This window comes from Phascolarctos cinereus, unplaced genomic scaffold (assembly GCF_003287225.1).
Source record: "Phascolarctos cinereus isolate Bilbo 61053 unplaced genomic scaffold, phaCin_HiC Scaffold_2;HRSCAF=192, whole genome shotgun sequence".
Taxonomy (NCBI): Eukaryota; Metazoa; Chordata; class Mammalia; order Diprotodontia; family Phascolarctidae; genus Phascolarctos; species Phascolarctos cinereus.
This window is the reverse complement of record NW_027555625.1, coordinates 328,821,838-328,848,986: the sequence shown is the minus strand read 5'-3', so window position 1 is coordinate 328,848,986 and position 27,149 is coordinate 328,821,838. Positions and strand designations below refer to the sequence as shown.

Sequence of the window (27,149 nt, the reverse complement as noted above, 5' to 3'; positions counted from 1 at the left end):
CACCTTCTGTTAAGTAATGAGAAAGCTTCCTGATTGCCTAAAAATAAGCCTGGGGTTACAGAATGGTCATGGGCTCGGGCCTGAGTATCTGGGTGGGCATGCCACATTAAGAGGTGGGGAGGGATTTGAAATAAGAAACCCCATTCTCATTTAATCATAAAACTCAGATTTTATAGATGGCCCAGAGAGGTTGTGACTTGCTCCAAGCAATAATCACGATACTAACATATCATTTATAAGTTAACTTTAAAAATAACATTAACTCTTAATTAATTAAGGATGGGAAGAATAGGGCATATTAATTAATAACATTAACTGATTTGAATCTCACAACAATCCTGGGAAGTAAGGACCACAAGTATTATCACCCCATTCTACATATGGTGAAATTGAATAAACTTCAGAGAGATTAATGAGTAGTTCGTGATTATTTGACTAATAAGCCTCAGAAGTGAGACTCGAATTCAGGTCTCTCTTGGCTGCAAGTCCAGCATTCCTTCCACTACACTGAACGAGGATTCAAACTCAGGCTTCCTGACTCCAAACCCAGGATTTTTCCTGCTTTTCCACCTTGCTTCTCATTAGGATGAATGAGAATGTGGACACTCCAACCTGGAAGGGAGTCATCTGGGCCCAGCAAGGCCCAGGGAACAGCGCCTCAACAGAATTTAGCAGTTAAATACTATCCAATTTGGGACTTGGTAGTTTTGTTTGCAGTTCTAGCTACCTTACTCTGCTATATTAAATCTGAATTTGAATTTTCTCTTTGTAGATGCAACCTCGACTCTGCGCTCTTGTGGCTTGGAGTGAATGGGGAGGTAGGGGAAGCGGTAGAAGGGAAAGAAGTAGGTGCTGGACCTGGCCACTAAGATATTGTGGCAGTGGCAACATCAGAAGAGGCAGAAGGAGCAAATGCAGCTGATCTTCCTTCAAGGTTTAGCTCAGGTGCCACCTCCTACAGGAAGCCCTCCCTCATCCTCCTAACGCTTAGTGCTGCTTCCCTCTTACTATCCTATATCCAAAATATAGCAAGTATTTTAGATTTATTTATCACTTTACAAGTTGCATCTCCCAATAGAATGTAAGCTCCTTGAGGGCAGGGACTGTTGGTTGTTACTGTCTTTGTAAACCATAGAACAATACCGTGCACATATTAAGGCATAGTTCTTGTTGAACTGAATTGGATTTGATTTCAGGGATCCAGGTCGGAAAGGACCCAGGGTAGGTGACCTTTGGTTGGGGCTGATTATTTCATCCATTTATTTCAACAAGCATTTATTAAACACCTACCATGTGCTGGTCCATTAGACTATGAACTCCTTGAGAGCAGGGACTGTTTTTTGCCTTTCTTTGTATCCCTAGTGCCAGGCATATAATAGGTGCTTAATGCTTGTTGACTGACTACTAGATTCTGGGTATTCAAAGACAAAAAGGAAATTTTTCCCTCTTTCAGGGACCTTACTTCCTATTGGGAAAACAACAGGTACTCAGAAAAGTAAATATAAAATATATCAAAGAAATCCAGAGGGGTTAAAGGTCAAAGCCCTGGGGTCAAGGTAAGGGTCATCTAGAACTTCTCCAGAGAGCTGGAAATGTCCTTAAAGGCCATCTGGTTCAACATTCTCATTTTACAGGTGAGGAAAGTAAGGCCCAGAGAGGTTAATTGACTTGTCCAAGGTAACATAGGAATTTAATCCAGGTCTTCCAACTCCAAATCCAGTGATTTTTCTTTTGTTTTTCCTTTTTTTGGAGGGAGGCAATGGGGTTAAGTGACTTGCCCGGGATCACACACCTAGTAAGTGTTATGTGTCTGAGGCCGCATTTGAACGCAGGTCCTCCTGACTCCAGGGCCGGTGCTCTATCCACTGTGCCACCCAGCTGCCCCAGTGCTTTTTCTTTTGCACCACACTGGTGTCATGAAAATAGAGGGCAGGTCAGTGAGGTCCAGCATCCCTCTCTGGATTCTTCTAGTGGGTCTTCAGATCACTGAAAGTAGCAGCTATAGCCCTCTGTTAGGCCTCATTCCCATAACTGCTCCTCCCTTGACACTTACCACTTTGAAGGCCCAGGAAGGGACAGCAGAGGCTCCAGTCTCTTCTAGGTACTTTTCCCAGCAGAAACTATCAGGATCTGGATAATCTAGAGGGGAAAATGGAGAGCAAGCTATGTGGGGTGGTGGGTTGGGAGTTGCTTCTGTTCCAGGAGTTTTCAGGTATGCATGAATGAATGAATGAATGAATGAATCAATCAATCAATGGATCAGGGGCTACACTGAATAGCTCCTGCATAACTATATCCTGGACCTCACTTCCTAGGGTACCCAAATGGGAAAGGACTGAAAAACCCCTAGCCAAAGGGAAAAACAAAGCCCCCAGCTTTTATCTCCTGGCTCTAAGGCTCTGGACCCTTCAGAATCCTGGCCACTCAGGCAGGCAGGCAGCAGGCAGGCAGGCAGTACTGGGTGGAAGGAGACTGGGAATGATCTGTTTTATCCACCCAAAGAGCCCAGAAGGTCCTTTCTGAACCCTTCTCTATTTCCCCTTTGGGTTTTGCTGCTCTGGCTCTACTATCCTACTTGTCTCTCTTTCCTGATTTTTCCCTAGAGACACTGAAAAGGAATGATTTCTAGGAAAGCCTGAATTATTTAACCTCAACTTGCTTTGCTCACTGGTAGTGTCAGGCATGTGTCCTTTCGGCTGGACTCCTAGGTTGCTAGGAGTGCTGACCTTCTCTACAGCCTCTTGGAAGGGTCTGAAGGACTCCAGGATCTCGGGCTGAGACACTTTTCTCTACCAACACAAGGTAACCAGGTGGGTGGTGTCCATAGACTGAGAACCAGCATCCCTCTTACCAGAGTTTCCCACAATTGAAATGTACTTGATGAAGGAGGGGCATAGAAGGGAAGGATGGAGCATGGGGGAAGGGGATTAGCCAGGTCACCTTGTGGAGGTGTGAGGGGTTTTCCTTGCTTCTGGCACCAGCCAACAGGGTGGATGTAAGGACTGCTGGGGTCACACCTGAAACACAAGGAGACCTCAATATTCAGAGTGCAGCTCTCAGACTCTGGGCCTCCTTATGATGGTCAGGACTTCAGGGACCAAATAGCTCTGGCTTATGATTTTTTTAAAAGTCTCTTTAATGCTGAAAACATTAACAACAGAGTTTTTAAAAAGCAGATGGTGATGGAAAATCTGAATAGCATAATCTTGTCTCAGTAGAAATTATGTTTTAAATAATTAATTTGTCTTAACCTCATGATGCTTTTCAGATTAATTATCTGATTAATTAGAAAGTGTTTCCTCAACTTTAAAATAACATAAGGAGACATTTGTTTTTTTTTCCCTTAAGTCAAAAAAATCAACTGGGTGATGCTCTCTATTTAAAATGTTAGCTGGTGGAGGATGAGGAAGTTTGGTCTTTTGTTTGTGGCCTGATTGGGAACCTAATTCAGTGAGCCCCCCCACCCTCTTATTCCAGGTTATCCCAGTCCCCACATTTTCCTTCTTTCCATCTTTTCTCCTCATGGTTTTAGTGGAATTTCCTCGCTCCCCTTGTTAGCCCCGCTCTGCTAAGGCCCTCAGGGCCTTGAGACACCCTCTACCCTTGAATGCCCAGGTCTGTTAGAAAAGAGGGGATGCCCATCCATTGGGAAATGGCTGAACAAGCTGTGGGATATAAATGTAATGGAATACTGTTGTGCTATAAGAAATGATGAACAGGCTGACTTCAGAAAAACCTGGGAAGATTTATATGGTCTGATGCTGAGTGATGTGAGCAGAACCAGGAGAACACTGTACACAGTAACAGCCACATTGCGTGATGACTGATTTTGACATACTTGGCTCTTCACAGCAACGCAAGGATCGAAGACAACTCCAAAAGACTCAGGATGGACATTGCTATCCACATCCAGAGAAAGAACTATGGAGTCTGAATGCAGATGGAAGCAGGCTATTTGCTCTCCTTTTCCTTTGTTGTTTTGTTTTATTGCTTCATTCTCGTGGTTCCTCCCATTAGTTCTAATTGTTCTTTACATCATGACTAATGGGAAGATATGCTTAATACGAATGTATAAGTAGAGCCTATATCAGATTGCACGCTGTCTTGTGGAGGGAGGAATGGGAGGGGCAGAAAATTTAAAACTCAAAATCTTATGGAAGTGAATGTTGAAAACTAAAAACAGGGGCAGCTAGGTGGCGCGGTGGATAGAGCACCGGCCCTGAAGTCAGGAGGACCTGAGTTCAAATTTGACCTCAGACCAAACACTTGACACTTACTAGCTGTGTGACCCTGGGCAAGTCACTTAACCCCAATTGCCTAAAAAAAAAAAAACAAAAAAAGACTAAAAACAAATAATTATCAAGAAAAACAATAACAAAAAAAGAAAAGAGGTAGCAGCCACCTTTGAAGAAAAAGGAGAGAGGAACAAAGAAAGAATGGGTGAAGTAGAGGAGAGAAAGAGGAAGAGATGGGGATGAAGGAGTAGAAAGAAAGAGGCAAGGAACCTACAGTGGTCTGGCCTCAGAGTATCAAGTCACCTCCTCGAGCCCCTGAAATGAGGGTCAGAAAATGGAGGTTCAATTCTAGTTGGTCCTGAAAGGGTCTCCTTGCCAACATTGGTCCCAGAGTCCTGATAACCTTAATAAGAAGTGCAGGGACTTGAGGTCATAAAGGTGGTGCTGACACTGTGGTTAAAGGATTGTAGATTGAGAACTAAAAGGGCCTTTATATACTTGGATCATATATTTAGAGCTGGGACAGGCCTTAGAGGTCATCTGGTCTCACTCTCATTTTTCAGGTGAAGAAACTGAGACCCAAAAAGGACTTGCCCAAAGTCCACAGGAAGAGTGTGGCAGTGACGGGTAGGATTTGAATGCAAGGCCTCTGACTCCAGAGTTCGTCAGCATTCCCTCCACTTTACCGAGGTGACTACTGAGGGGTGGCATGGAAGTCTCAGGCTAAGACAGCACCTGTATCTTGTGTTCTGTCACCCCATTCCCCCACTTATTGGTCCCAAGATGACCACCCCACTCCCTGCACAGCAGGACTGCTCCCACTACCAGTAATCGTAAGTGTCGTCCCAGTTGTCAAAGTGCACCAAGAAACGCCCGTTCACCACGTCGGTGACACTGGCCACGCAGATGAGGGAGGGGTTCATGCGGTCCACAGCCTCCAGCTTCATGCCCACCTGGAAGCCTGTGGGCACTGAGCTCTGTAGGGGAACGTGAGTCCCTCTGTCACAGACCAAACTAAGACTTCCGTCCCTGCCCAAAGCCACTGTTCCACTCTTGAGTCCAATGACAAGAGAAGAGACAGTAGCTTCAAAGTCACACTTGGGGAGAAGAAGGCTGGGGAAAAAGGGGTAAGTTTGGTGCCAAGCCTTCAATCTAATTCGATTTTTAAAAATTATTAAGAACCTACTATGTGCCTGTCACTACTAGGCACTGAGAATACAAAACCAAAAACAGTTCCTACCCTCAAAGAGCTTACATTCGACTAGGTTTTTCAACACACTTTCAATCTTGCAAAGCTCATTCAGAGGGAGTTGGCCTGAGGGATTGAGATGGATGACTGGACAGGACATAGCATTCATCAGGGGAAACTGAGGAAGGACACAAGGAGAACGCCCTAGGGAATGGAACTAGGAATGTACGATTATCTTCTCTACCCAGAATAGAACTATGTGGCCCCCACTACTTCCCTGAGACCAATGAGCTCACTCCCTGGATCTGGACCAGGCAAAGGTGTATCCTTTTTGCCTATGTAGGGAGGAGAAATCACTCACTTTCCTGATCCAAGGAAAAGGCAGGATTCTTGGCTCACGGGTCTAGAGGTGAAAGCTACCTCAGAGGACATCTAGTCCAACTCCTACCTTTTACAGATGAGAAAATGGAAGCCCAGATAGGGTAAAGGACTGCTCAAAGTCACTCAGGCTTGGGGATGCAGTTGCCCTCTCCCTGGTCTGAAGGAAGAAGAAGAGGAAGACCCTCTCCTGGCACGGCAGGGTGGGGGAGGTGACTTGGACACTTACGTTGCTAGGGCTGGAAAACAGGTGCTTGGGGGCAGCCTGGGCCTTAGTGCTTCGGAGGTAGTTGCTCCAGCTGAACTCCTCCTCCTTGTAACCTAGTCCCCTCAGGGGGAACAAATAGAGAAGGGTATGGAAGCTGGGGCATGGCTTGGTCCTTGGGGACAGGGGAGCATGAAAGGGACAGACCCCAGCAGTCAAGTCAGGCACCTCCCTCCAGCCCCAGGAGCCCGGCAGGAGCCTCTCTCCTGCCAAGGAACACCAGACCCTCCCCCTTCCTCCAGGACTCGGTGGCCACGCGGGGAGTGAGTGGGGAGAGAGTGCTGGAGTAAGGAAGGAGTGGAAGGACAGGGCAGACACATTCCCCAGCCCGTACTGGTCGGGGGCTGGCCTCGGCCAAGCCTTACCTTTGGGGGGCTGTAGTCTGTGTCCAGTCTTCTCAAACCAGCCAGCAGGGTGGATGTTGGGGGAATCCGCATTGAGCCAGAAGTCATGGCACTCAGAGTAGCCATCAAAGTGCAGACGCATTCGGTATCCACAAACCTAGCAGGAGGGGAAACATGAGAGCTCAAGGGAAAGGAAGACCAGTGTCAGGCCAGGGGCTGAGCCAGGGGCCAGCAGGCTGACCTTGACTTCTCTCCTGCCCCTCTTCTTCTCAATCCCTACACCTTTTCACCTTCATGTTCTCCTCTCCTCTCATTCATTCATTCAACAATCATTGGTTAAGCACCTACTGTGTGCCAGGCCCTGTGCTAGGTACCGGGGGGTGCAAAGACACAGGCACAGAGTTTAGATCGTGCCCGCTTTATGGGGAAATGGGAACAAGAGGAACCCGGGAAACTTCGCTCTGGCCCTCTGTTTTCAGTCTCACTCTAAATTCTCTCTCTTGGCAGAATCATCTCCTCCCAGGGTTACCTTTACAGGGGTGACTCTCGACTTTAAATCTCTATCCTTGACCACTCTCCCCTAAGTCCCAGGTCAGCCTCAGCAGCTTCCATGGGCCATGGACACCTCCTCCTGGATGCCCATTTAGCACCTCAAGCTCAACGTGTCCCAAAATGAGCACAGCATATTCATCTCTTGCTAAAAACCCAGTCTTTTTCCTGACTCCTCCCTCCACCCCACACCCTCATTCTCCTGAACAACCATGAAACCCCAAAGCCATCACTGACTATACTGAAAGGGACACTGATGCTGAAGTCATAGGGCCCGAGTTCAAGTCTCACTATTGCTTCTGCAACCTCCGGTAAGTCACTAAAACTTCCCAGGCCTCAGTTTCCTCATTTGGCTGCTCATCTGCCTCGTCACTGACCTTCACTTAATTAATTAATTGATTAATTTATTTATTTTTTGTCTTTTTTTTTTGGTGAGGGGTTAAGTGACTTGCCCAGGGTCACACAGCTAGTAAGTGTTAAGTGGCAGAAACTGGATTTGAACTCAGGTCCTCCTGACTCCAAGGCCAGAGCTCTATTCACTGTGCCACCTAGCTGCCCCTAATTTATTTATTTTTGACAGTCAAAAAACATGTGCCCACTATGTGCCAGACTGTGAGCCAGATACAGAGGGCACAAAGACACACAGGAACCAGTCTCTGCCCTCAGAGAGCTCACATTCTCAGCACAAAGGCCACTTTTTACAAAAGGCCTTTCCTAGTCATCTCCACTGCTAGCACCTTCCCTCTGTTATCTTCCATTTACACTGCATATCTCCTGGATGTGGTGGCTGACATTTTGTCTCCCCATTAGACTGTAAGCTCCTTGAGGGCAGGGACAATCTTTTGACTTCCTTTGTATCCCCGGCACTGAGCACAGTCCTTGGCACAGAGGAGGCATCCAATAAATGCCTGCTGATTGACATTCTATGGGAGGGAGACAAGATGAGCATACACTTATAAGAAGGGGTACCCTGGTAAGACTTAAACAGAGGCTGGGGGTCTGCAGAGATAAAAGGCAGACACTGAAGGGCCTCTTCACTTGGGACTCCTGGGGCTTTAGTTCTGAGATTATCTGTTTCCTCTATGAAGGACACAGCTCTAGCCTCTGGGTTCAGATAATCCTGCCAAGCTGAAAAGCCCCTTCCCTCTGTAAGCTACTCCCCACCGGTTCTGGATCTCACTTCTTCTTCTTTTTTTTTTTTTTTGCTTTTTAGGCAATTGGGGTTAAGTGACTTGCCCAAGGTCACACAGGTAGTAAGTATCAAGTGTTTGGTCTGAGGCCAGATTTGAACTCAGGTCCTCCTGACTTCAGAGCCAGTGCTCTATCCACTGCGTACCTAGCTGCCCCTCTGGCTCTCACTTCTTGACTTGTGTCCTAGCCCTGCCCATTCTGGTGATGATAATGGCATTCAAAGCCCTTTACGATCCAGCCCCAATCTATGCTTCCCACTTATAGCTGCCCAACATGAACTCTGAACTTTGAACAAACCACTTTATGTAACTGTCCCTCAAACATACCCTTTGCACTCCAGCTTCAGTCTTTTTGCCCATAAGGACTATTTCCCCTTTACCTTTGTACCTTTCCAAATACTACTCCTCAGTGAAGTCATCCCAGGTAAGCTGGAGACCCAAGGGACATCACTCATTTGTAAGCCTGCAGCACTTACACATACCATTCGGCCTATAAAGCTTCACTGTCTGGTGCCAGGCTCTGCTTAGGCTCTGAAGGCTCCTCCCAAGCCTCCCTCCCCACTAGCGGCATGCCATACAGGACTCACCTCCACCACTGTGAGGATGAAATACATGGATGGGTGCTGAGGGTCAATTCCTTCCAGCTTCATGCCCAGTTTGAAGCCATTCTTGTTCTGAGGGAAAGCCTGGCACTGTAAGATAAGGGTATTGGGGAAGTTCAAGGGGGATGTCGAGGAGACCCAACCCCAAGGCCTAGCTAAGTATTGTTGAGGGAGAGAAAGAGAAAAGGCCTACAGGGCATGATGCTTCCGGGAAAAATCAGGAGAGAGAGAGAGAGAGAGAGAGAGAGAGAGAGAGGAGAGAGAGAGAGAGAGAGAGAGAGAGAGAGAGAGAGAGAGAAGGAGAGAAAGAGCTGGCTGCTTATGAATAAGACCAAGGCACTGAACTTTGGCGGGGTGATGAGCTAGCACATGGGTTACATCTATTACCTACCTTTTCCCCCACCAAACATACTCATGGATTGAGAAATAGACACTAGGGAGCAAGGTAGGAGAGCACAGAAATTTAAGGAACAGGAAGCCCAGAGGTGGGTCAGGGAGTTGGCCAACACCTGGGGCTCCTCGCCCTTCCAGCCTCTTCCCAGCTCTGGCCTTCTCTATCTCCTCTATTAAGTACATCAATAATATCAGAGACCACGCAGCAGTGGGCCTCCCCAGGGGTAGAAAGGTAGGTGGGATCTCCCATATGGAAATTCCAGAACTCACATCATGGAAGAGATCCAGCGGCGCAGCGATGGCCTTCTGCTCCTCCAGGTACACAGCCCACGACCACCCATCTTTCTTCTCCTCACCAGGTCCTGCATGGACAGAATCCTTGCTCACGGCAGCCCGGCACCTGACTCACTGCTCTGCTCAGAATTCCCTCTGAAATGCTCCATTAGACGCTATAACAGGGGTCCTGGCTGGATCCCAGGTTTGGCCAACAGGAAAACAGAGGTTATGGCCATCTGGTTCTGGTCTGCCAGGACAGAGCTGTGTGATGTAATGAGGGCTAGATGTGGAGTCCCGGGGCACAGTCACTGATGCTTGAATGATCAGTTAACTACCTGAGGCCTTACTTATATGCAAAATGAAGGAATTGGACTAGCTGACTCCCAACTTCCCCTCCAGCTTCCTGTTTATGATGCGATGTTTCCCCAGGCCTTTCAGATCCAGGGCCCAGAGGCACTGTGAATCTCAAGGGACTGACCAGCGCCAGTGGGTGTGGTCAGCAGACTCCAGAGATGGGTAAAGAAGAGAGGGAATTATTAGGGTTCGGGTTAAGGAGGTCAGAACAGGAAAGGAGAGGAAGGGGGAGAAAAGTCAGTCAACGAGCATTTATATTAAGCATCGACCATTTGCTAGGTACTACACTAAGTACTGGGAGTGGGGGGGAAGGCAAAAGACAGGCCCCTCCTCTCAGAGTTCACAGAGAGACAATACGCAAACAATTAGTTACAAACAAGATACAGAAAGGATAAATTAGAGATAATCAACACTAGGGAACACAGAGAATGTCACCAACTCCACAAGGAAAAGTGCTGGACTGTAGGCAAGTGACTTTCTCTCTCTGGGCCTCAGTTTCCCTAGTAGTAAAATGACGGACAAGATTGTCTCAAAGGCCCTTTCATACCTAACATTCTAAAGTTCTAAATCTGTGCTTGAATTAGGCCCCTATTTTATCCTTCCGTCTCTCTTTTTTCTAGTAATCTTTTTTTATTAATTTATTTTTAGTTTTCAACAATCATTTCCATAAACTTTTGAGTTTTAAGTTTTTCTCCCCCTCCCTCCTCAAGAAGGCATGCAATGGGGGCAGCTAGGTGGCACAGTGGATACAGCACCGGCCCTGAAGTCAGGAGGACCTGAGTTCAAATCTGGCCTCAGACCAACACTTGACACTTACTAGCTGTGTGACCCTGGGCAAGTCACTCAACCCCAATTGCCTAAAAGCAAAAAAAAAAAAGGCATGCAATGTGATATAGGCTCTACATATACATTCCTATTAAAGATATTTTCACATTAGTCATGTTTTAAGGAAGAATTAGAACCCATAGGAGGAACCACAAGAAAGAGGAAACAAAACAGAAGAAAAAAAAAGCCAATAGTATGCTTTGATCTGCTTTCAAACTCCATAGTTCTTTCTCTGGATGTGGATAGCATTTTCCATCATGAGACTTTTGGAGATGTCTTAGATCCTTGTATTGCTGAGAAGGGTTACGTCTGTCAAAGTCAGCCATTGCACAATGTGGCTGTTACTGTGTACAATGTTCTCCTGGTTCTGCTCACTTCACTCAGCATCAGTCCACACAAGTCCTTCCAGGTTTTTCTGAAGTCTGCCTGCTCATCATTTCTTATAGCACAATAGTATTCCATTACATTCATATGCTACAAGTTGTTCAGCCATTCCCCAATGGATGGGCTCCTGTCTCTTTTTCATACAAGCAGCTTTGCCCTCACTGGGTGACCCCACAGAACCTCCCTGTAAGGTTCTGTCTTCAGTGCTCAAACACTATACAAGGTAAGGAATGAATCTGAATTTCATTCCCACAGAGCTTAGACAAGCTGAGGTCTTGAATGAACAGCTTGAGTCACTCCACTGCTAGGACCCAGGTCATAGTCAAGACCCTGAGTGAGGAACTGTTTGAAGCTGACAATGCAGAATCCAACAATCCCATTCTCTGGGCATAGCCTCAAAACTACACCAGCCTATTTTCCTTACTAAAAACTAGATTGTCTCCTATGAAAAAATGGGATTCTCTAGAATTCCATTACAAGAAATGCCACTGCAAAGAAGACATCCATTTAACAAAACTGCTCCCACATCTCTGCTGTGGAATGGCTCAGAGACCCAAGCCTCTGCTGTATAATAAGCCCAGCAATGGGCTTTCTCTAGGGCGGTGGTTCTCAAACTTTTTGGTCTTAGGACTCTTTCATGCTTCTAAAAACTACTGAGGAGCCCAACAAACTTTTGTTTATGTGGGTTATATCTATATTTACCACATTAAAAATTAAACCCGATAAATTATTAATTTATTAATCATTTTAAAATAACAATCATAAACCCATTGACCATGAACATGTTTTTTAAATGAAAAATAACTATTTTTTAAAATAAAAAGAATTTACATTATTGATTAGAGAAATGCAAATCAAAACAACTCTGAGGTACCACATCACACCTATCAGATTGGCCAACATAACAAAACAGGAAAATGATAAATGTTGGAGAAGATGTGGGAAAATTGGAACACTAATACACTGTTGGTGGAGTTGTGAAATGATCCAACCATTTTGGAGAACAATTGGGAACTATGCCCAAAGGGCTACAAAAATGTGCATACCCTTTGATCCAGCAATAGCACTTCTAGGGCTATAGCCCAAAGAGATCAAACAAATGGGAAAAGGACCCACATGTACAAAAATATTCATAGCAGCTCTTTTTGTGGTGGCAAAGAATTGGAAATTGAGAGGATGCCCATCAATTGGGGAATGGCTGAGCAAGTTGTGGTATAGGAATGTAATGGAATACTATCGTGCTATAAGAAATGATGAACAGGCTGACTTCAGAAAAACCTGCCAAAACTTGTATGGTCTGATGCTGAGTGAAGTGAGCAGAACCCAGAGGACTTTGTACACAATAACAGCCACGTTATGCAATGACTAAGATTGTTAAACTGAACCCTTCTCAGCATTACGAGGATCTAAGACATCTCCAGAGGCCTCGGGATGGAAAATGCTGTCCACATCCAAAGAAAGAACTATGAAAGTCGAATTGCTATCATTTATTTTTACCTTCTGTTGAGTTTTGTTTCATCTTTCTGATGGTTCCTCCTGTTGGTTTTAATTTTTACCTACAACTTCAATAATGTGAAAATATGCTTAATAGGAATGTAAATATAAAACCTATATCAGATTGTGGGCCATCTTGGGGAGGGTGGGTGGGAGGAAGAGGGAGAAAAATTTTCAACTCAAAAGCATATGGAAGTGATTGTTGATAAATCAAAATAAACTAATAAAATTTTTAAAAAAAGAAAAAAATAAAATAAAAAGAATTTAGTGAGATGAGTGGCACTGCTTTGTACATTTTTTCAAATCTCCTTAATATCTGGCTAATAGAAGACAGTTGTATTCTCCTACCTGCTTCTGCATTTAATCAATCTCTTGTGATATGTTGCTTTGGCTGAAGTATATGAAGAAAATCTAGACTTTTGTAGCTATGTAGTTGGAAAAGAGAGGAGTATTTTAATGGGCAAATATCTTAGTATTATTACAAAAATAGTTCTGACCTTCTGGAGCCTCTGAAAGGGGTATCCACACCCTCAGTGTTTACAGACCACACTTAGAGAACTGCTCTCCTGGTTCCCTGCAGGTGCTGTGATACAGAGAGCTCTTTACTGTTCTTTTGTTCTGCCATCAAGCGAAGGTCACTCTTCAATTCCCTCTCACCGAACTGGACTCCTAAACAAAACCTATCTAAACTCCCAAGGTCACCCATCAAAACCCAGAAGGAGCAAACACCCTGCTGGGGGAAGAAAGAAGGTTGAGGAGTATGTATGCGTGTGGGGGTGGGGGGAAGACAAGAGGGGATCCAGCTACTAACTCATGCCTTCTCTCATTGGATTCTAAGCACCGGGAGGCTGAGGTCACTTGTTCCATCTGCAGCGCCTGCAGATGGATAAAACATCGATTTTATGAAATCCCATCGAAAACTATTCAGCGGCATATACCTTCAGACATGGCCAATGCGGGATTATATGTTACAAAGCCTTTTCTTATTCTTTTCAAGGGAGCGGGGAGGGAGGCAGAGTAGGGGGGAAAAAAAAGAAAAAGACCCGGGAGTTTTAGTGGACTGCAAACTAAGGCCAAATCAATGGAACAGTCCAACATGGCAGTCTAAAACGTTCCAGGCAGCATGAATACAATAACGTCATGTACAAAAAAAATAAAAAGCAAAGATTACTGCTCAATGTCACCAAAGCCCATCTATTTAACATCAGCATTATCTCACTGTTGCCATGAACATGCAAATCATGGAACACCGTGATCTCATAAGAATCAAATTGACAAATCATCCAAAGGGCAGTGGAAATAAATAGTTTGTGCATGAAAAGCGGGATAAAAGACATCATCAAGGTGACATGTATTACTGGAAAAGGAGGTAGGCCAGGCGTGTACCGACAGCAAGGGTTATCAGAGAGATGGCCCAAGTAGTACACTGAGGACCTCCAAGATATTACAGGAATTAGAAGAATGGATTCAGTATGTTAGATGGATCTTCCATACATGATTTTGGGAAAAAAAGACAGCCTAGAATAAGAGAGTAGGAAGTAGCTACAATCTGCACTGACAGAGATAATTTTTTTTTAAAGTTTACTTATAAGAAAACTGCTGAAGAGATCCCATGGAATTCACAGAGAGTCAGGGCTGGAATGATTCTTGAAGATCTTCTAGTCCAAACTTTTCAGTTTACCAATGAAAGAGCCGGAGGATTAGCATTTTATATAGCACTTTAAGGTTTGCAAAGCACTTTGCAAATATTATCTCATTGTCTCCTCACAACAACCCTGGGAGGAAGGTGCTATTATTATCCCCATTTTACAGATGAGGAAACCGAGGCAGACAGAGGTTAAGCAACTTGCCCGCATTCATACATTTAGGAAGTATCTGAGGCAAGATTTGAACTCAGTTCTTCCTGACTCCAGGTCCAACGCTCTGTCCATTTTGCCACCTACCTGCCTGTTATTATTTTATATGCTGCCCACCTGCTGACAGAGAGTTAAAGGACTCAGAGTATACAATGAGGCAGTTTTTTGTTGGGTGTGGCCAACGCAGAAATTTGTTTTGCTTAACTATACATGTTTGTAATAAGGGTTCGTTTTTCTTTCTCAATTGGGAGAAAGGAGAGGGGAAGGAGAGAAGATGGATTTTTGCTGTTTGAAAAAAATACTTAATTAAAAAAAAAAACTACGCAAATGAAGAGTCCAAGGTCCAGAGGAGAAGGGACCCAAAGGGGATTCAGTTAGTTCTAGTTTTTCTGTACACCACTAACTGGTTGGGTGACCTTGACCAAGTTCATATGATTCTCAAGCAGTTGTTTTTCCTGCTACACCTTGCTGAAATTATGAAGTTAAGAAACGTCCTCCCCCTGAACATATCACCAAACCTCCAAGACCTAATAAGAGTGTAATAGGAATTACTGATTTTTTATTTCCTTTTATTGCTCTATTGTTTAACTGCAACTATTGTTTAACTGAAAGCCTATCTTCTATTAATATCATGTAGGACGGCTAGTTGGCGCAGTGGAGAGAGTACTAGTCCTGGAGTCAGGAGGACCTGAGTTCAAATGTGAACTCAGATCAGATGCTTGACACTTACTAGCTGTGTGACCCTGGGCAAGTCACATAACCTCAATTGCCTCACCAAAAAAAAAAAATATATATATATGTATATTATCCTCATTTGACCAAAGCCTGTCCAATGGGATATAAAAATTTACTTAAAGCCTTAAACATTCCTTAGATAAGAAGTCAGAGGAGGAATCTCAACTGTCCCTGTCTCCTTGGTGACATGTAAATCTTCCTCCTCAACCAGACTATTTGTGAGCCCTCTAAATGTAGTTTAATCTGTAATCTGACTTAGTTTACCTATGAAGTGTGCTTGATGAAGTTTGTTTCCTTAGGAGATGTATGAAATTATGGACTCTGTTTGCTAAGTTTGTTCAACTTTTTTAACACTGAAGGAAATATGCTGTCTTTTCTTTAACTTTTGTGGCCTTAGAGGAATGTATAACATTGTAATATATAAAATAATTATTTCTCTGTCACTAATGCAATTTTGCCTGTAAGAGGGCTTGAAAGAATCCTAATGATTATTTGGGTTTTCTCTGAAGCCGGAACCTATGGTAGAGCATAACAACAAAATCTAGGTTTTCACCTCCATAATTTCTGCATTGTGGTAAATTTATTTGGTAGCAGTTACCTACTATATGAACTCAGAGAGGAAATATCTCTCTCATAACAAGGAGTTCCCAAAGTTTATAGCAGTATGGGGAATATTTGGTAAATATCATCACTATTATCATATTGAAATATTCCAAAAGGCCTTTTCTGTTTGTAACAACCTCTCTCTATAAATTAAGATTTTCAGCTCTGTTCTCAATCTGTTTCATTTCCAATGTGCATATATTCAATAAACTCAAGAATTTCTTCCTTTTCATATAGAATAGGAAATAGTATGGAAAGGTTTACTGAAAGTTAATGGTACACAGACTAGAAAAGTTTGGGAACTGCCCAAGCTGGTAGATAATCGTCAAGAATTACTGCGGTTAAAAAGTTCACTGTCCTTTTGCCAGTCTACTAGAGATTCTATAAACTCAGCTCTGCTGTTTCTCAGATGACAGACAGGTTTACACCGGGTCCATTCCTGAAGCCTTGACAACTTGGCAAGATCTGTGAGAGCCTCTGCTCAGCCAGCCTGCTCTTCAAGTGTCCCTCCATGCCATGATGAACTGCTCCAGAAAGAAGGTAAGTGGAGGCGAAGTGTATGATGTGGGCAGAGGAGTGATTTTATGGCTGGCAGGAGCGCAGAATTGGTTCCCTCCCCCTCAGATATGCATGAGCCGCTGATTGGTAGAGGTGAGTGCACAGGAATTTTCTCACTCTAAGTTCAATAAAGGATTGCACTCTAAGAACAGTAGCTCAGACAGAATCAAAAGATGCACTTTAAATGTATAAAGGCTTCTCCAAGTGGGTAGAATCTGCATCACAAAAGAGCTAAACTTATCCTCTGGAGCTACAAGCCCAAGAACAGGCAGAAATAACTCTTCCTCTAGTGGAGCAGGGGCTGGAGAAGTCACACCGTAACCGAAGACTGGCAGGTGGCACTAGGGAGCCGCAGCAGCTCAGCAGGAAGGGAGGACACCAATGGGCATTCATGGTTCTGCAGCATTGAAGATAGAGCTCACATATGTTCGCTTGCTACATGTTTTCTATTATGTGTCCCCTTTTTCTTTGCTCCTTGTTCCTGGTAGCACATATTCCCTACCTGTGCTCCTAAAGCAGTGATATGAACGATCTTCTCCTATGTGAATGGAAGAGATTGGATTTTATCTTATCATTTATTTTGCTTTGCTGTTTAATTTTTTTTTATCTTGAACTAACGTGTCCTCCGGTGGTAATGGAAACTCGTGAGTTAGTTTTCATAGTGCTCAGCACAGTGCCTGGCACATAGCAGGCTTTTAATAAATGTTTATTGATTGATTGGTTAATTGATTAATTCAACGTATGCTAATCCACAAAGTGCCTCAAACCTCAGGTAGTTATCTTAGGCCTACATATTGGGGAGGATACTCGGACGCTTGTTTTGTTCAGTTGTTTCAGTTGTGTCTGACCCTTCAAAATCCCATTTGGGGTTTTCTGGCAAAGATACTGGAGTGGTTTGTCATTTCCTTCTCCAGCTCATTTTACAGATGAGGAAACTGAGGCAAACAGGGTGAAATGACTTGCCCAAGGTCACACAGCTGTCTATGGTTTCATTTAAACTCAGGAAAGTGAGTCTTCCTGACTCCAGGCCTGGTGCTATGTGCACTATGGCGCCACCTAGCTGCCTTGCTAGGTGTTCAGAGGCTACCATTAAATATTTGGTACCCTCATTCTCCTCCCCCCAATACAGACACCCCCCCCCCCAAATTTTCTTCATTTTTCTCCCTAGCAGCAAAATCCATTGGCCCATTCCCTCTCAGATTCCTCTCCAACTCTAACCTGGCCCAAGAATATGTAGCCCCTTTTCTCTAACACAGGCAGAGGGTAATCTTAACTAATGAAAAATGAAGTCCCTTGAAATTCAGAGGAGTCAGTCCACTGTGTGGGGTGAAAGGAGCAGTCCACCTAGGCTTGCTTTGGCTCAAAGGCTTTAGTCAAGCCTAGCAAACAGCTGGACCTCAGCAAACTCTCTACCATGTCCTCCTTGGGCTTTGTGGTGCTGAGGCAGCCTCCATTAGTGAAATGAGCCCTGAGGGTGGAGAGGGAGGAGCTGGGTTTGAATGTCAACTGGCCACTTATTTACTACCAGTGTGACTTTGAGCAAGCCATAAGCTCCCTGGGCCTCAGTTTCTTCATCTGTAAAATAAGAAAGTTGGACTCAGTGGTCTCTCAGGTCTTTCCTAACACTTACATCTATCATCTATGGCCCTGCACCTGCACTGCTTTGCTTCTTTCACTGGCCCTTCTGACCAGCCTCAGCTCAGCCTCAAGACCTTGCTCAGGCTTGCTAAGACTAGTTATCTGATGAGCAAGGTCCCTGGACCTCTCCCTGAGCTTGCTTCCTGTGAGGGACATGGGCGGTGAGACACAAGATGCATGACCCAACCTTTAGATCACAATCTTGAGCACTAAGACCCAAACCACCTGATCTTAAATTCTAGGACACAGCATCACTGGCCAGGTTGGTCCATAGCATTCTCTCCCATGACTATGCACATTCTTAGCATGATATACTTACATACCCTCATACGCATAGTATGCATACTGACATCTCCCTCAACAATGTAGATATAGTACACATGTATACCCTTGCATACTTGTACAATCATACCCAAATCACTCACATACACACATATGCAGGTACAAGGCATACACTGATTCTCATATATATATATGTATATATATATATATATATATATATATATATATATATATATATCCACAAATACATGCAAACACACACTATCACAAATACAGAGCACACATATATATTCACATACATAAAATCACACTCCCGTACCATACACATACACATATTTTTATACTTTCACACATATTCACTAGGTATACATGTCTATTTCTAGAGGCTGGTAGGTGGTGCAGTGGATAGAGGGTTGGTCCTGGAATCAGAAAGTCCTAAATTCAAATCTGACCTCAGACAATTGCTGTTCAGTCTTTTCAGGCATGTCCGACACTTTGTGACCCCTTTTTGAGGTTTTCTTGGCAGATGCTGGAGTGGTTTGCCATTTCCTTCTCCAGCTCATTTTACAGATCAGGAAACTGAGGCAAAGAGGGTTAAAGTGACTTGCCCAGGGTCACACAGCTAGTAAGTGAAGTCAGATTTGAACTCAGGTCTTCTTGACTCCAGGCCTGCTGCTCTATCCACTGAGCCATCTAGCTGCCCTCAGGCAATTACTAGCTGCCCAGTCACTTAACCTCTGTATGCCTCAGTTTTCTCAACTGTAGAAATGGGAATAATAACAGCACCTACATGACAAAATTATTGTGAGGATCAAATGAGATAACATTGGTAAAAAGAACTTAGTACAGTTCCTGACACACAGTAGGTGCCATATCCTTATTCCCTTCTCCTTCCTTCTGGCAGGCATACCCCTAACAGGGCATGTCTGCTATTCCTTCACCAGAGACACCAATCCTGTTCAGACATTTCGCTGCTCCTCCAATTCAACTCATCTTCCCCTGGCCCTAAACACAGCATCCACTGGCACCCATGATTTTTTTCAGCCCCTTGATTCTCACACCCCCTGACCTTCTGCTTAAGCCCACTTTGTTCCTTTCCTCAACCTATAAGGGCTTCTGAAATCAAAGGCCCTTTCACACCCAAGAGAGGGCAGTCAGCACCCTGGGAAGCAGCAAGTGTCTGTATAGATGTAGGACTCACTGCCTTCTCTAAAGGTTAAAGTCCACCATCGCTCCTTCATGAGACACCAGACACTAAGGGATTAGAGTCCCACCCTACAGAAGCAGCTCTTCTCCTGGCCCACCTGTGAGCATCCTAAGTCTCTTTCAGCATCTCCTACTTAGTTGGCAGCAGCCTTAGGGTTCCCACTGGTCAACAAAGGGTCTCAGGGATGTCCACATCCTTAGGGTCAGAGACAGGGTTAGCATCTGCCATGGTGGCTCCAGGACCAGCCAAGGGGCTTATATCAGGAAAAGCTACTAGGAGGCCCTCAATGTCTATTGGAAAAGTACTAGCTTTGGTTGATTTTAGAAAAACATAGACTTTCATGAAATAATGAAGAGCGGAATGAGCAAAACCAAGCAAATGTTGTACAAAGTAACAGCTATATTGTTCTGAGAACAATTTTGAAGGACTAAGTCATTTTGAGTTTTATAAATCAACTACAAAGGACCTATGAAGGAAGATGCTATCCACTTCCAGAGAAAGAACTAACAAACAGAAGTATGTATAACATGGTTTTACACACACACACACACACACACACACACACACACACACACACACACACATTTTTTGTGCCTAATGGTAGTCTTCTCTTGGGGGGGGGAGGAAAGGAAAAAAAAGTATATTGCAGAGAACAAAAGAAAAGTTAGAAGGAAGTACAGAAAAGCAGGGTAGATTTGAGAATGATATATAGTATTTATTATATAGTTTTCAAAAAAAAGTAAACAGTGTGAAATGGAAATACATGGTTTTATATTGAATCCCCTTTTTATGTTGTGCTGGGCACATGGAAATTTTTTTTTGTCTTTTTGTATTTAAGCTCAAAATGAATTTTTAAAAAGCTAGTAAAAGAAAAAAAAAGAACCAGCTTCAACCTGACCTTTCCCTTCATCAATCAATCCATGAACATTTATGAAGTGCCTATTATGTGTCTAGCACTGTGCCTGGAAAAAGAAAGAAATCCTTCAGTAGTTCAGGAAGGGAGGGGAAGCCTCCACAGTAACCTCAGACACTTGGAGTAGTATTTGAAGGAAAACACCCACCACAAAAGTTCAGCCTGGGATGTGAATAGGTCCGTATCAAAGAACAAACAGCCTGGTGGCATTCACCCAGTGCATCAGAGAAGCTTGAATTTAGCCATACTTTGTTAACTCAGAATGTAAGCTTCTAGAGAGCAGAGTGTGTTCTTAATCATAATGATGGCTGGCATTTATACAGTGCTAGAAGGTTTGCAAAGAGCTTTACATATGACATTTGATCCTCACAACAACTGAGAGGTAGGTGCTACTATCTTCGCCACTTTATTGAAGAGGAAATAGGCCAAGACAGATTAAGTAACTTGAACGGCACAGCTCTGCATGATGCCACTTATCCAGATACTTGGAGGAAAGTACAGCATTAACAAAGACTTTATTCCACTGAAACAAAAGTAGTAACCCTCATAAGTCAATGTCTCTCATTAGCCAAGTATGTGAGGGATAGAGTCCAGAAAGCAGCCAAAACAGAGCAGCACGGTGTCATGGAGACCTGGGTTCAAATGCCTCTGACACACATAAGGCTGTGTGGCCTTAGACAACTCACCTGACCTCTCAGTGTACCCTGACAGCTCTCTAAGGATCTAAGTCACAAAGCAAGGGTTAATCTGCTTTGGCTGAGGGAGTTTCCTACCCCAATGAAATCACGAGCATGGTCTTAAAAATTACAATAATGAAAATGATAACAGCAGCTCACATCTTGATGGCTTCTTAAAGTTCCAAAGCACTTCTCTCATAACAACTTTGTGAGTTAGAGAGTGCAAATATTATCATTCTCCTTTTACAAAAGAAGAAACTGAATTGTTTGGGGATTTTTCCAGTTACACAACTGGGAAGCAATAGTGATATATATTTATATACGCACTTCTTGTCTTCCCATTAGAATCTAAACTCCCAGTAATTAGGGATTGTTTCATTCCTTTACTTGTTTAAAAATTTTTCTATTTAGAATTTTATTAGTTTATTTTCATAGACTTTGTCTCCCTATCTGACCCAGGCTGAAAATTCAGGGATGACTCATGAGCTCAATGCCACTATTAATGGACACAGGAGTTTTAATTTGCTCCATTTATGACCTGGCCCAAGTGCCTGCCCTTCCTTAGGCAATTCCCACTCCTAGTGTCTAACCACATGAATGTCCATCTCAGTTCTGACACTCCCTCAGCAGAGCCCACTGTAGTTTAGAACTCCTGAGCTCAAGATCCTCCAGCCTCAGCCACCCCTGTAATGGTGGGAAGTACAAGAGGGCATTGCCACACTTGGCTTTGTACCTGTATCTCCAGTATTCAGCACAGTGCCTGGCATGTAACAGGTACTTAATAAAATGCCTGTTGATTGTTTGGCTAATTAATCCCAACTCTTCTATCTCTAGGTCCAATCCTCTTTCTACCACACTGCCTAAAGTAAAGAAAAATTCAGAGCAAAAGATGGTAATAATATGGACCAAGGATGAAGCTGATGACAAAAAGCCATGTAGAATGCTACTCAGGCAGTGAGTGAAATGGTATACAGGGGAGATGCTCAGGGATAAAGGTAGGCATTGGTACAAGCAGGCAGAGGAAACTGTCAGACTGTAAACTCTGACCAGAATGGGTAAGTTTGGAAATTCCAAGTAATCCTTTAATTTAATCATCTTCTTTGGAAGAGAAAAGTAAGGCCCAACAAATAATAGGAAAGGGGAGAAAGGAGTAGAGAAAGGGAAGAAAGGTTGAAAATCCTTGAACAAAACTAGACAGACACTTCAATAGCTGAAGGTTAATTAACTCTGAGAAAGGTCACAGACTGTCTTTGGAAAGTCTTCAGCCTTAAGCCTTCTACAATTTGGTTGTTTTCCATTTAATAAGGCCAGAGCTACCCCCAGCCCACTCAGTCCCTAATGACTGGATCTGCAGGGTAGGAGAAAGACAATGAGACCACAGCCTGAGGAAATTCCAAGAGCCCAGTGATGTGACAGCTGCTGACAATAGTCTGTAAAGGGAATTTTATTTCTATTTTTTATTTCCTATGATTAATTTTTATTATTCATTGCTCAGGGCCATTCCTCTTGCAACTTTTGATTAACTAAAAGCCTGTCTTCTATTAATATTAACCTCACTGGATCAAAAACTGACTTCTGGAATAATATTATTAAGGGAAGACACTTGTCATTCTTAAGATAAGAAACCAAATGAAAGGGAGAAAGGAGTACAACACCTTTAAAACCTCCCCAAAATATTTTCTTTGGGGAGAATTTCCCTGATGGCAAGTCTTTGTGACATGTAAATCCCTCTCTCAATTAGTCCTTTATGATTTCGTCACAATGTAGCCTTATAGTTTTATAAGTGTAGGATTTTTCAAACAGTGTTTAATCTATAACCTGACTTAGTTTACCTATACAGCATATTTAACTGGGCTTGTTTCCTTAGGGGATGTACCTGATTGTGACTGCTTAACCTGGGTGGAAAGTTTTTCTACAGCAAACTTGACCAGAGGTCATCTAGCCTCTAATTAAAGATTTTCCTTCAAGGTGAAGTCACTACCCAATGACATTGCCCACTACACTTCAGCTGGTTCCAATGGTTAAGAAGCTTTTTCTTTGAAATTTCTCTCTTGCTAAAACTTCCACCAAATGATATCAGTTCTTCCCTTAAACAAATTAACTTTAATCCTTCTTCCACATTAATAGCCCTTCATGAACTTGAAGACAGACAATACAGGCCCTATAAGTCTCTTCCAGGTGAAACATCTCCAGTTCTTTCAACTAGCCTTCATAGGGCATGGTCTCTGGTCCCCTCACCATCCTTCCCTTCCTCTAGACCAGAGGATGCCAAACTATAGGCCAAAGGTCAAATCACCAGCCATGGGAGAAGCCCACAAGTTAAGAATTGTTTTTACATTTTATGATAAAGTTTTATTGAATTTTAAAAATTAAAATTTAAAAGCTATACTTAGCTTGAGGAGATGTATGAAAACATAGGCATAATCTATATCAACTCATTTGCCTTCTCAAGGAGGGGGTATGGGAAAGAGGGAAAAATGTGGAACTCAAGAGAAAAAAAATGTTAAAAATTTTTGTTTACATGTTATTGAGAAGAAAAATAAAATAAAAATTAAGTGGGAAACAAAAACAAAAACATACAGTTAGCCATGTAGTTTGCAGAACCCTATCTAGACATAGTCCAGTTTTTCCTCATTCCTAAATGTTGAACACTCAGAACTGAATACAATACTCCTAATGCAGCTGACCCAGGCAGAGAAGAGCAGACTTAGCTCTCTCTCATCTTGGAGACCTCACCCCTACCAAGGGGGCCTAAGATCCCATTAGCTTTGTTGTGCCACGGCCTCCATATTGAGTTTGCAGGCTACTTAAACCTCCAGATCTTCTACACATAAGCTACCGTCCAGCTCCCCCACTTTGTGCCTGCGCAGTTGATTTTTTTAACTCAAGCGTAGGCCTTTGATAATATTAAATTTCATAGGGATAAATTCAGATTTGGCCCATTGTTCTTTCTAGCCTCTCAAAACTTTTTGTTTTCTAATTCTGCCATCCAATACATTAGTTATTCTTCCCAGCCTTGTGTCATCTACATATCTGAGAAGCATGCCATTTATGCTCTCATCCAAATCACTGATAAAAAGGTTGGGACAGTAAGCACACAAAGACTGATCCCTGAGCTACTTCACTACAGGACACCCCCCCCCCATTATTGACATTGGTCAGCCTGATTCCACATAACTGTACTATTATCAATTCTACTTCTCTCCATATTTTCCACAAGGACAGCGGAAGAGGGTTTGTCAAATGTTGTGCTGAAATCCAGGGATCCAAAGTCTATGACGTTCCTCTAATTTACTAGTCCTACCAAAGAAGGAAATGAAGTTAGTTTGGCATGAGCTGCTCATGATGAAGCCAGGCTGGCCCTTAGGGAACATTCCTTCCCTTTCTAGGGGCTCACAAAATTTGCCATGAATTGAAGTCAAGCTTAATGGACTATCTTTGGAAGACTCCACCTAATTCGTTTGTTTAAAACTTGAGGAACCAGGGTGGGGGAATGAAGAAAGGGAAAAAGCATTGATTAAGCATCTCCTATGTGCAAGGCACTGTGCTTTACATTTGATCCTCACAATACCTGTGAGGTAAGGAGGGGAGTCACATAACTAGAGTCTGAGGCTGGATTTGATTCAAGGCCCAGAGCTCTATCCATTGTACCACCTGCCCAGAGCCCTCTTCCCACTGCGCCACCTAGAGGCCTCAGACATCTGCTCTCTTCAGTATTACACCACCTTTACTAATTGCCATAATTTGCCAAAGAAAATTCAGCAACTGGTCCTTTCAATGTCCTGGAATACAACTTAATCCAAGTGACTTGAGGGTACTGAGAGCATCGAAGAGCTCTCTTCTCATCACATCATTTATTTTGGGTTTTACTTCACAAAATCAGAATCCTAGAATTTCAGAGTTGGAGGGAACCTCGGAGGCCATGTAGCTGAATGAGAATCTCCTCTACCATACTGCAAGTGGTCATCTAACCTTTGCTTGAAGCCCCTGAGTGAGACTGACCCTCCTAAGGCAGCCTATTCTACTTCTGGATAACTCAGATCAATCAATAAACATTTATTAGGCCCCTATTGTGTGTCAGGCACTATGCTTAGTGTTAGGGACACACAAAAAGACAAAAGATGGTATCTGTCCTCCAGAAGCTTACAATCTAATGGACTCTACTTGTTCTGAAGTTTTTTATCTCATCAAATTTAAATTTGCCTTTCTCTAATTTCTACCCACTGCTGCTGATTCCGTCTTCTGGAGCCAATTCTTTGTTAACCATTTTTGTTCCATCTTGCTCAGTCTGAAGATAATTCTCCTTGACAAGGAAAACAGAAGCAGAATAAGGTTTGACAAGTTCTGCCTTCTTCCCTTTGTCCTTCATCATGGTCCTACCTACCCTAAACAATATCATATATCCTCTTAGTCCTTCTTTATCCCTCCAATAGCTTGGAGTGCCCTTTTTGTCATTCTTATCATCCACTGGCACCTTCATTTGAAGAATTAAGTTATTATTAAGGCAAGTCAAAAACTCATCCGATAGCATATTTTTGGCACACAGAAAGTTTCATTAGATGACCAGATAGTTGAAATAAGTTCCCATCATTACTTTCTGTGTGTGTGTGTGTGTATGATATGTATGTATGTACTATACACACATATACACATTTACATATATGCACACACATTAATGTATATATTAGACATATATAAAATCATTAGACATACATACACATATAAAATCACATATTCACATATATAATGTATATATGACATACATATACATATATAATCACATATATATTTAGACATATATACATATATAATGTATATATTAGACATATATACACATATATCATCACACATATATTATGCCTCCATACCAAGTTTGTGATCTATTCTCCATACTTAACTATTTCCCCCTTCTGTCCAAGCAGTCTATACTCTATACCAGCAATAATATCGCTTCTGGGGCAGCTGGGTGGCACAGTGAATAGAGCATTGGCTCTGGAGTCAGGAGGACTTGAGTTCAAATGTGCCCTCAAACACAAAACACTGACTAGCTGTGTGACTCTGGGCAAGTCACTTAACCAACTGCCTCACTAAAAAACAAAACAAAACAATATCATTTCTATTTCTATCTCAGCTGATCCTTATTCAAATGTTCTCCACCTTTCTTCTCCTTCCAATTTCTAGATTTCCTTAAAAGAGTTTATCTTTTTGATACAAACGAAGGTATTTTAGGCCTTGGAAAATCCATTAACATCTTCATGTAGCTTAATCTTCCCTATTTTCCTCTAGAGCTTTTAGTGCCTGGAGGGAAGAGCCAGAGGAGATGGTGATATCAGGCATTGTGCCCCACGTAGAATTTTGAAGAGAGAGCAATAGCCAGGCTGTCTCCCCTGTATCCAGTTTCTGGGCTTCTACTGGCCTTAAGAACCAGTAAGCATCCATCCTTCCTAATGAGAGTGGGGCAACAAGACAGATAAGTGTCTAAGCCTATGATTTTCAAGGTCAACGAGTTTGAAAGCTGAAAGAGCTGGACACAATAGGTACTTCCACACATACAACCTATCTCCTGGGATCAAGGAGTGAATGCAAGTAGCCTCTCCTATACCTCAGTCTGTACAGTTCAGAGGTGAGTGGACCAAACCAAGCCCAGCAAGAGTGAAAGGAGTCTCATGGACTTCAAGCCAACACACTTATTGTGGGTTAAGACTGTGTCTCCCTGGGGGCAGCTAGGTGGCACAATGGATACAGCACTGGGCCTGGAGTCAGTAAGACCTGAGTTCAAATCCAGCCTCAAACCAGACACTTGACACTTCCTAGCTATGTGATCCTGGGCAAGTCACTTAACCCCAATTGCCTCACTCACCCTGCAAAAAAAAAAAAAAGAAAAAAAAGACTGTGTCTCCTCACCCTTTGTGCTTCTCCTAGGATCTGGGATATTTACAGCCAAATATAGATTCTGATGGTCCTAGATCCCAGATTTTGGCTGGGGGGAATATACACAACAAATTGAACAGGGATTTTCCTGTCTGGGTAGTTGGACCTGTGATCAAATGGAATGTTTAAACTACATTACATATGAGTGATGCTTCTGTTTTTATTATCCTTTTTTTCCTAATCCAATTAAATGGCTTACTAAGTTAATGACCCTTCAAGGCTGACTGACATACCACACTATGAAGAAAGAGGAGTGACCAGTGGGTATAAG

General features: G+C 43.1%; 1 protein-coding gene across 5 annotated transcripts in view; it reads right to left on the bottom strand.

Moving 5' to 3' along the window:
• The window catches only part of L3MBTL1 (L3MBTL histone methyl-lysine binding protein 1), a 71,793-nt gene that overhangs the window by 24,897 nt on the left and 19,747 nt on the right, over positions 1-27,149 (bottom strand). For 4 of the 5 annotated variants that reach the window (XM_078150273.1, XM_078150275.1, XM_078150276.1 and 1 more), the window contains exons 8-13: positions 9,416-9,507; positions 8,738-8,842; positions 6,032-6,568; positions 5,061-5,212; positions 2,941-3,017; positions 2,054-2,139 (exon numbers count right to left, since the gene is read on the bottom strand). In XM_078150273.1, the coding sequence (XP_078006399.1) occupies positions 2,054-2,139; positions 2,941-3,017; positions 5,061-5,212; positions 6,032-6,568; positions 8,738-8,842; positions 9,416-9,507 (1,049 nt within the window). The remainder of the gene's footprint in view (positions 1-2,053; positions 2,140-2,940; positions 3,018-5,060; positions 5,213-6,031; positions 6,569-8,737; positions 8,843-9,415; positions 9,508-27,149) is intronic. The other variant, XM_020998758.2, reaches the window with a different exon arrangement.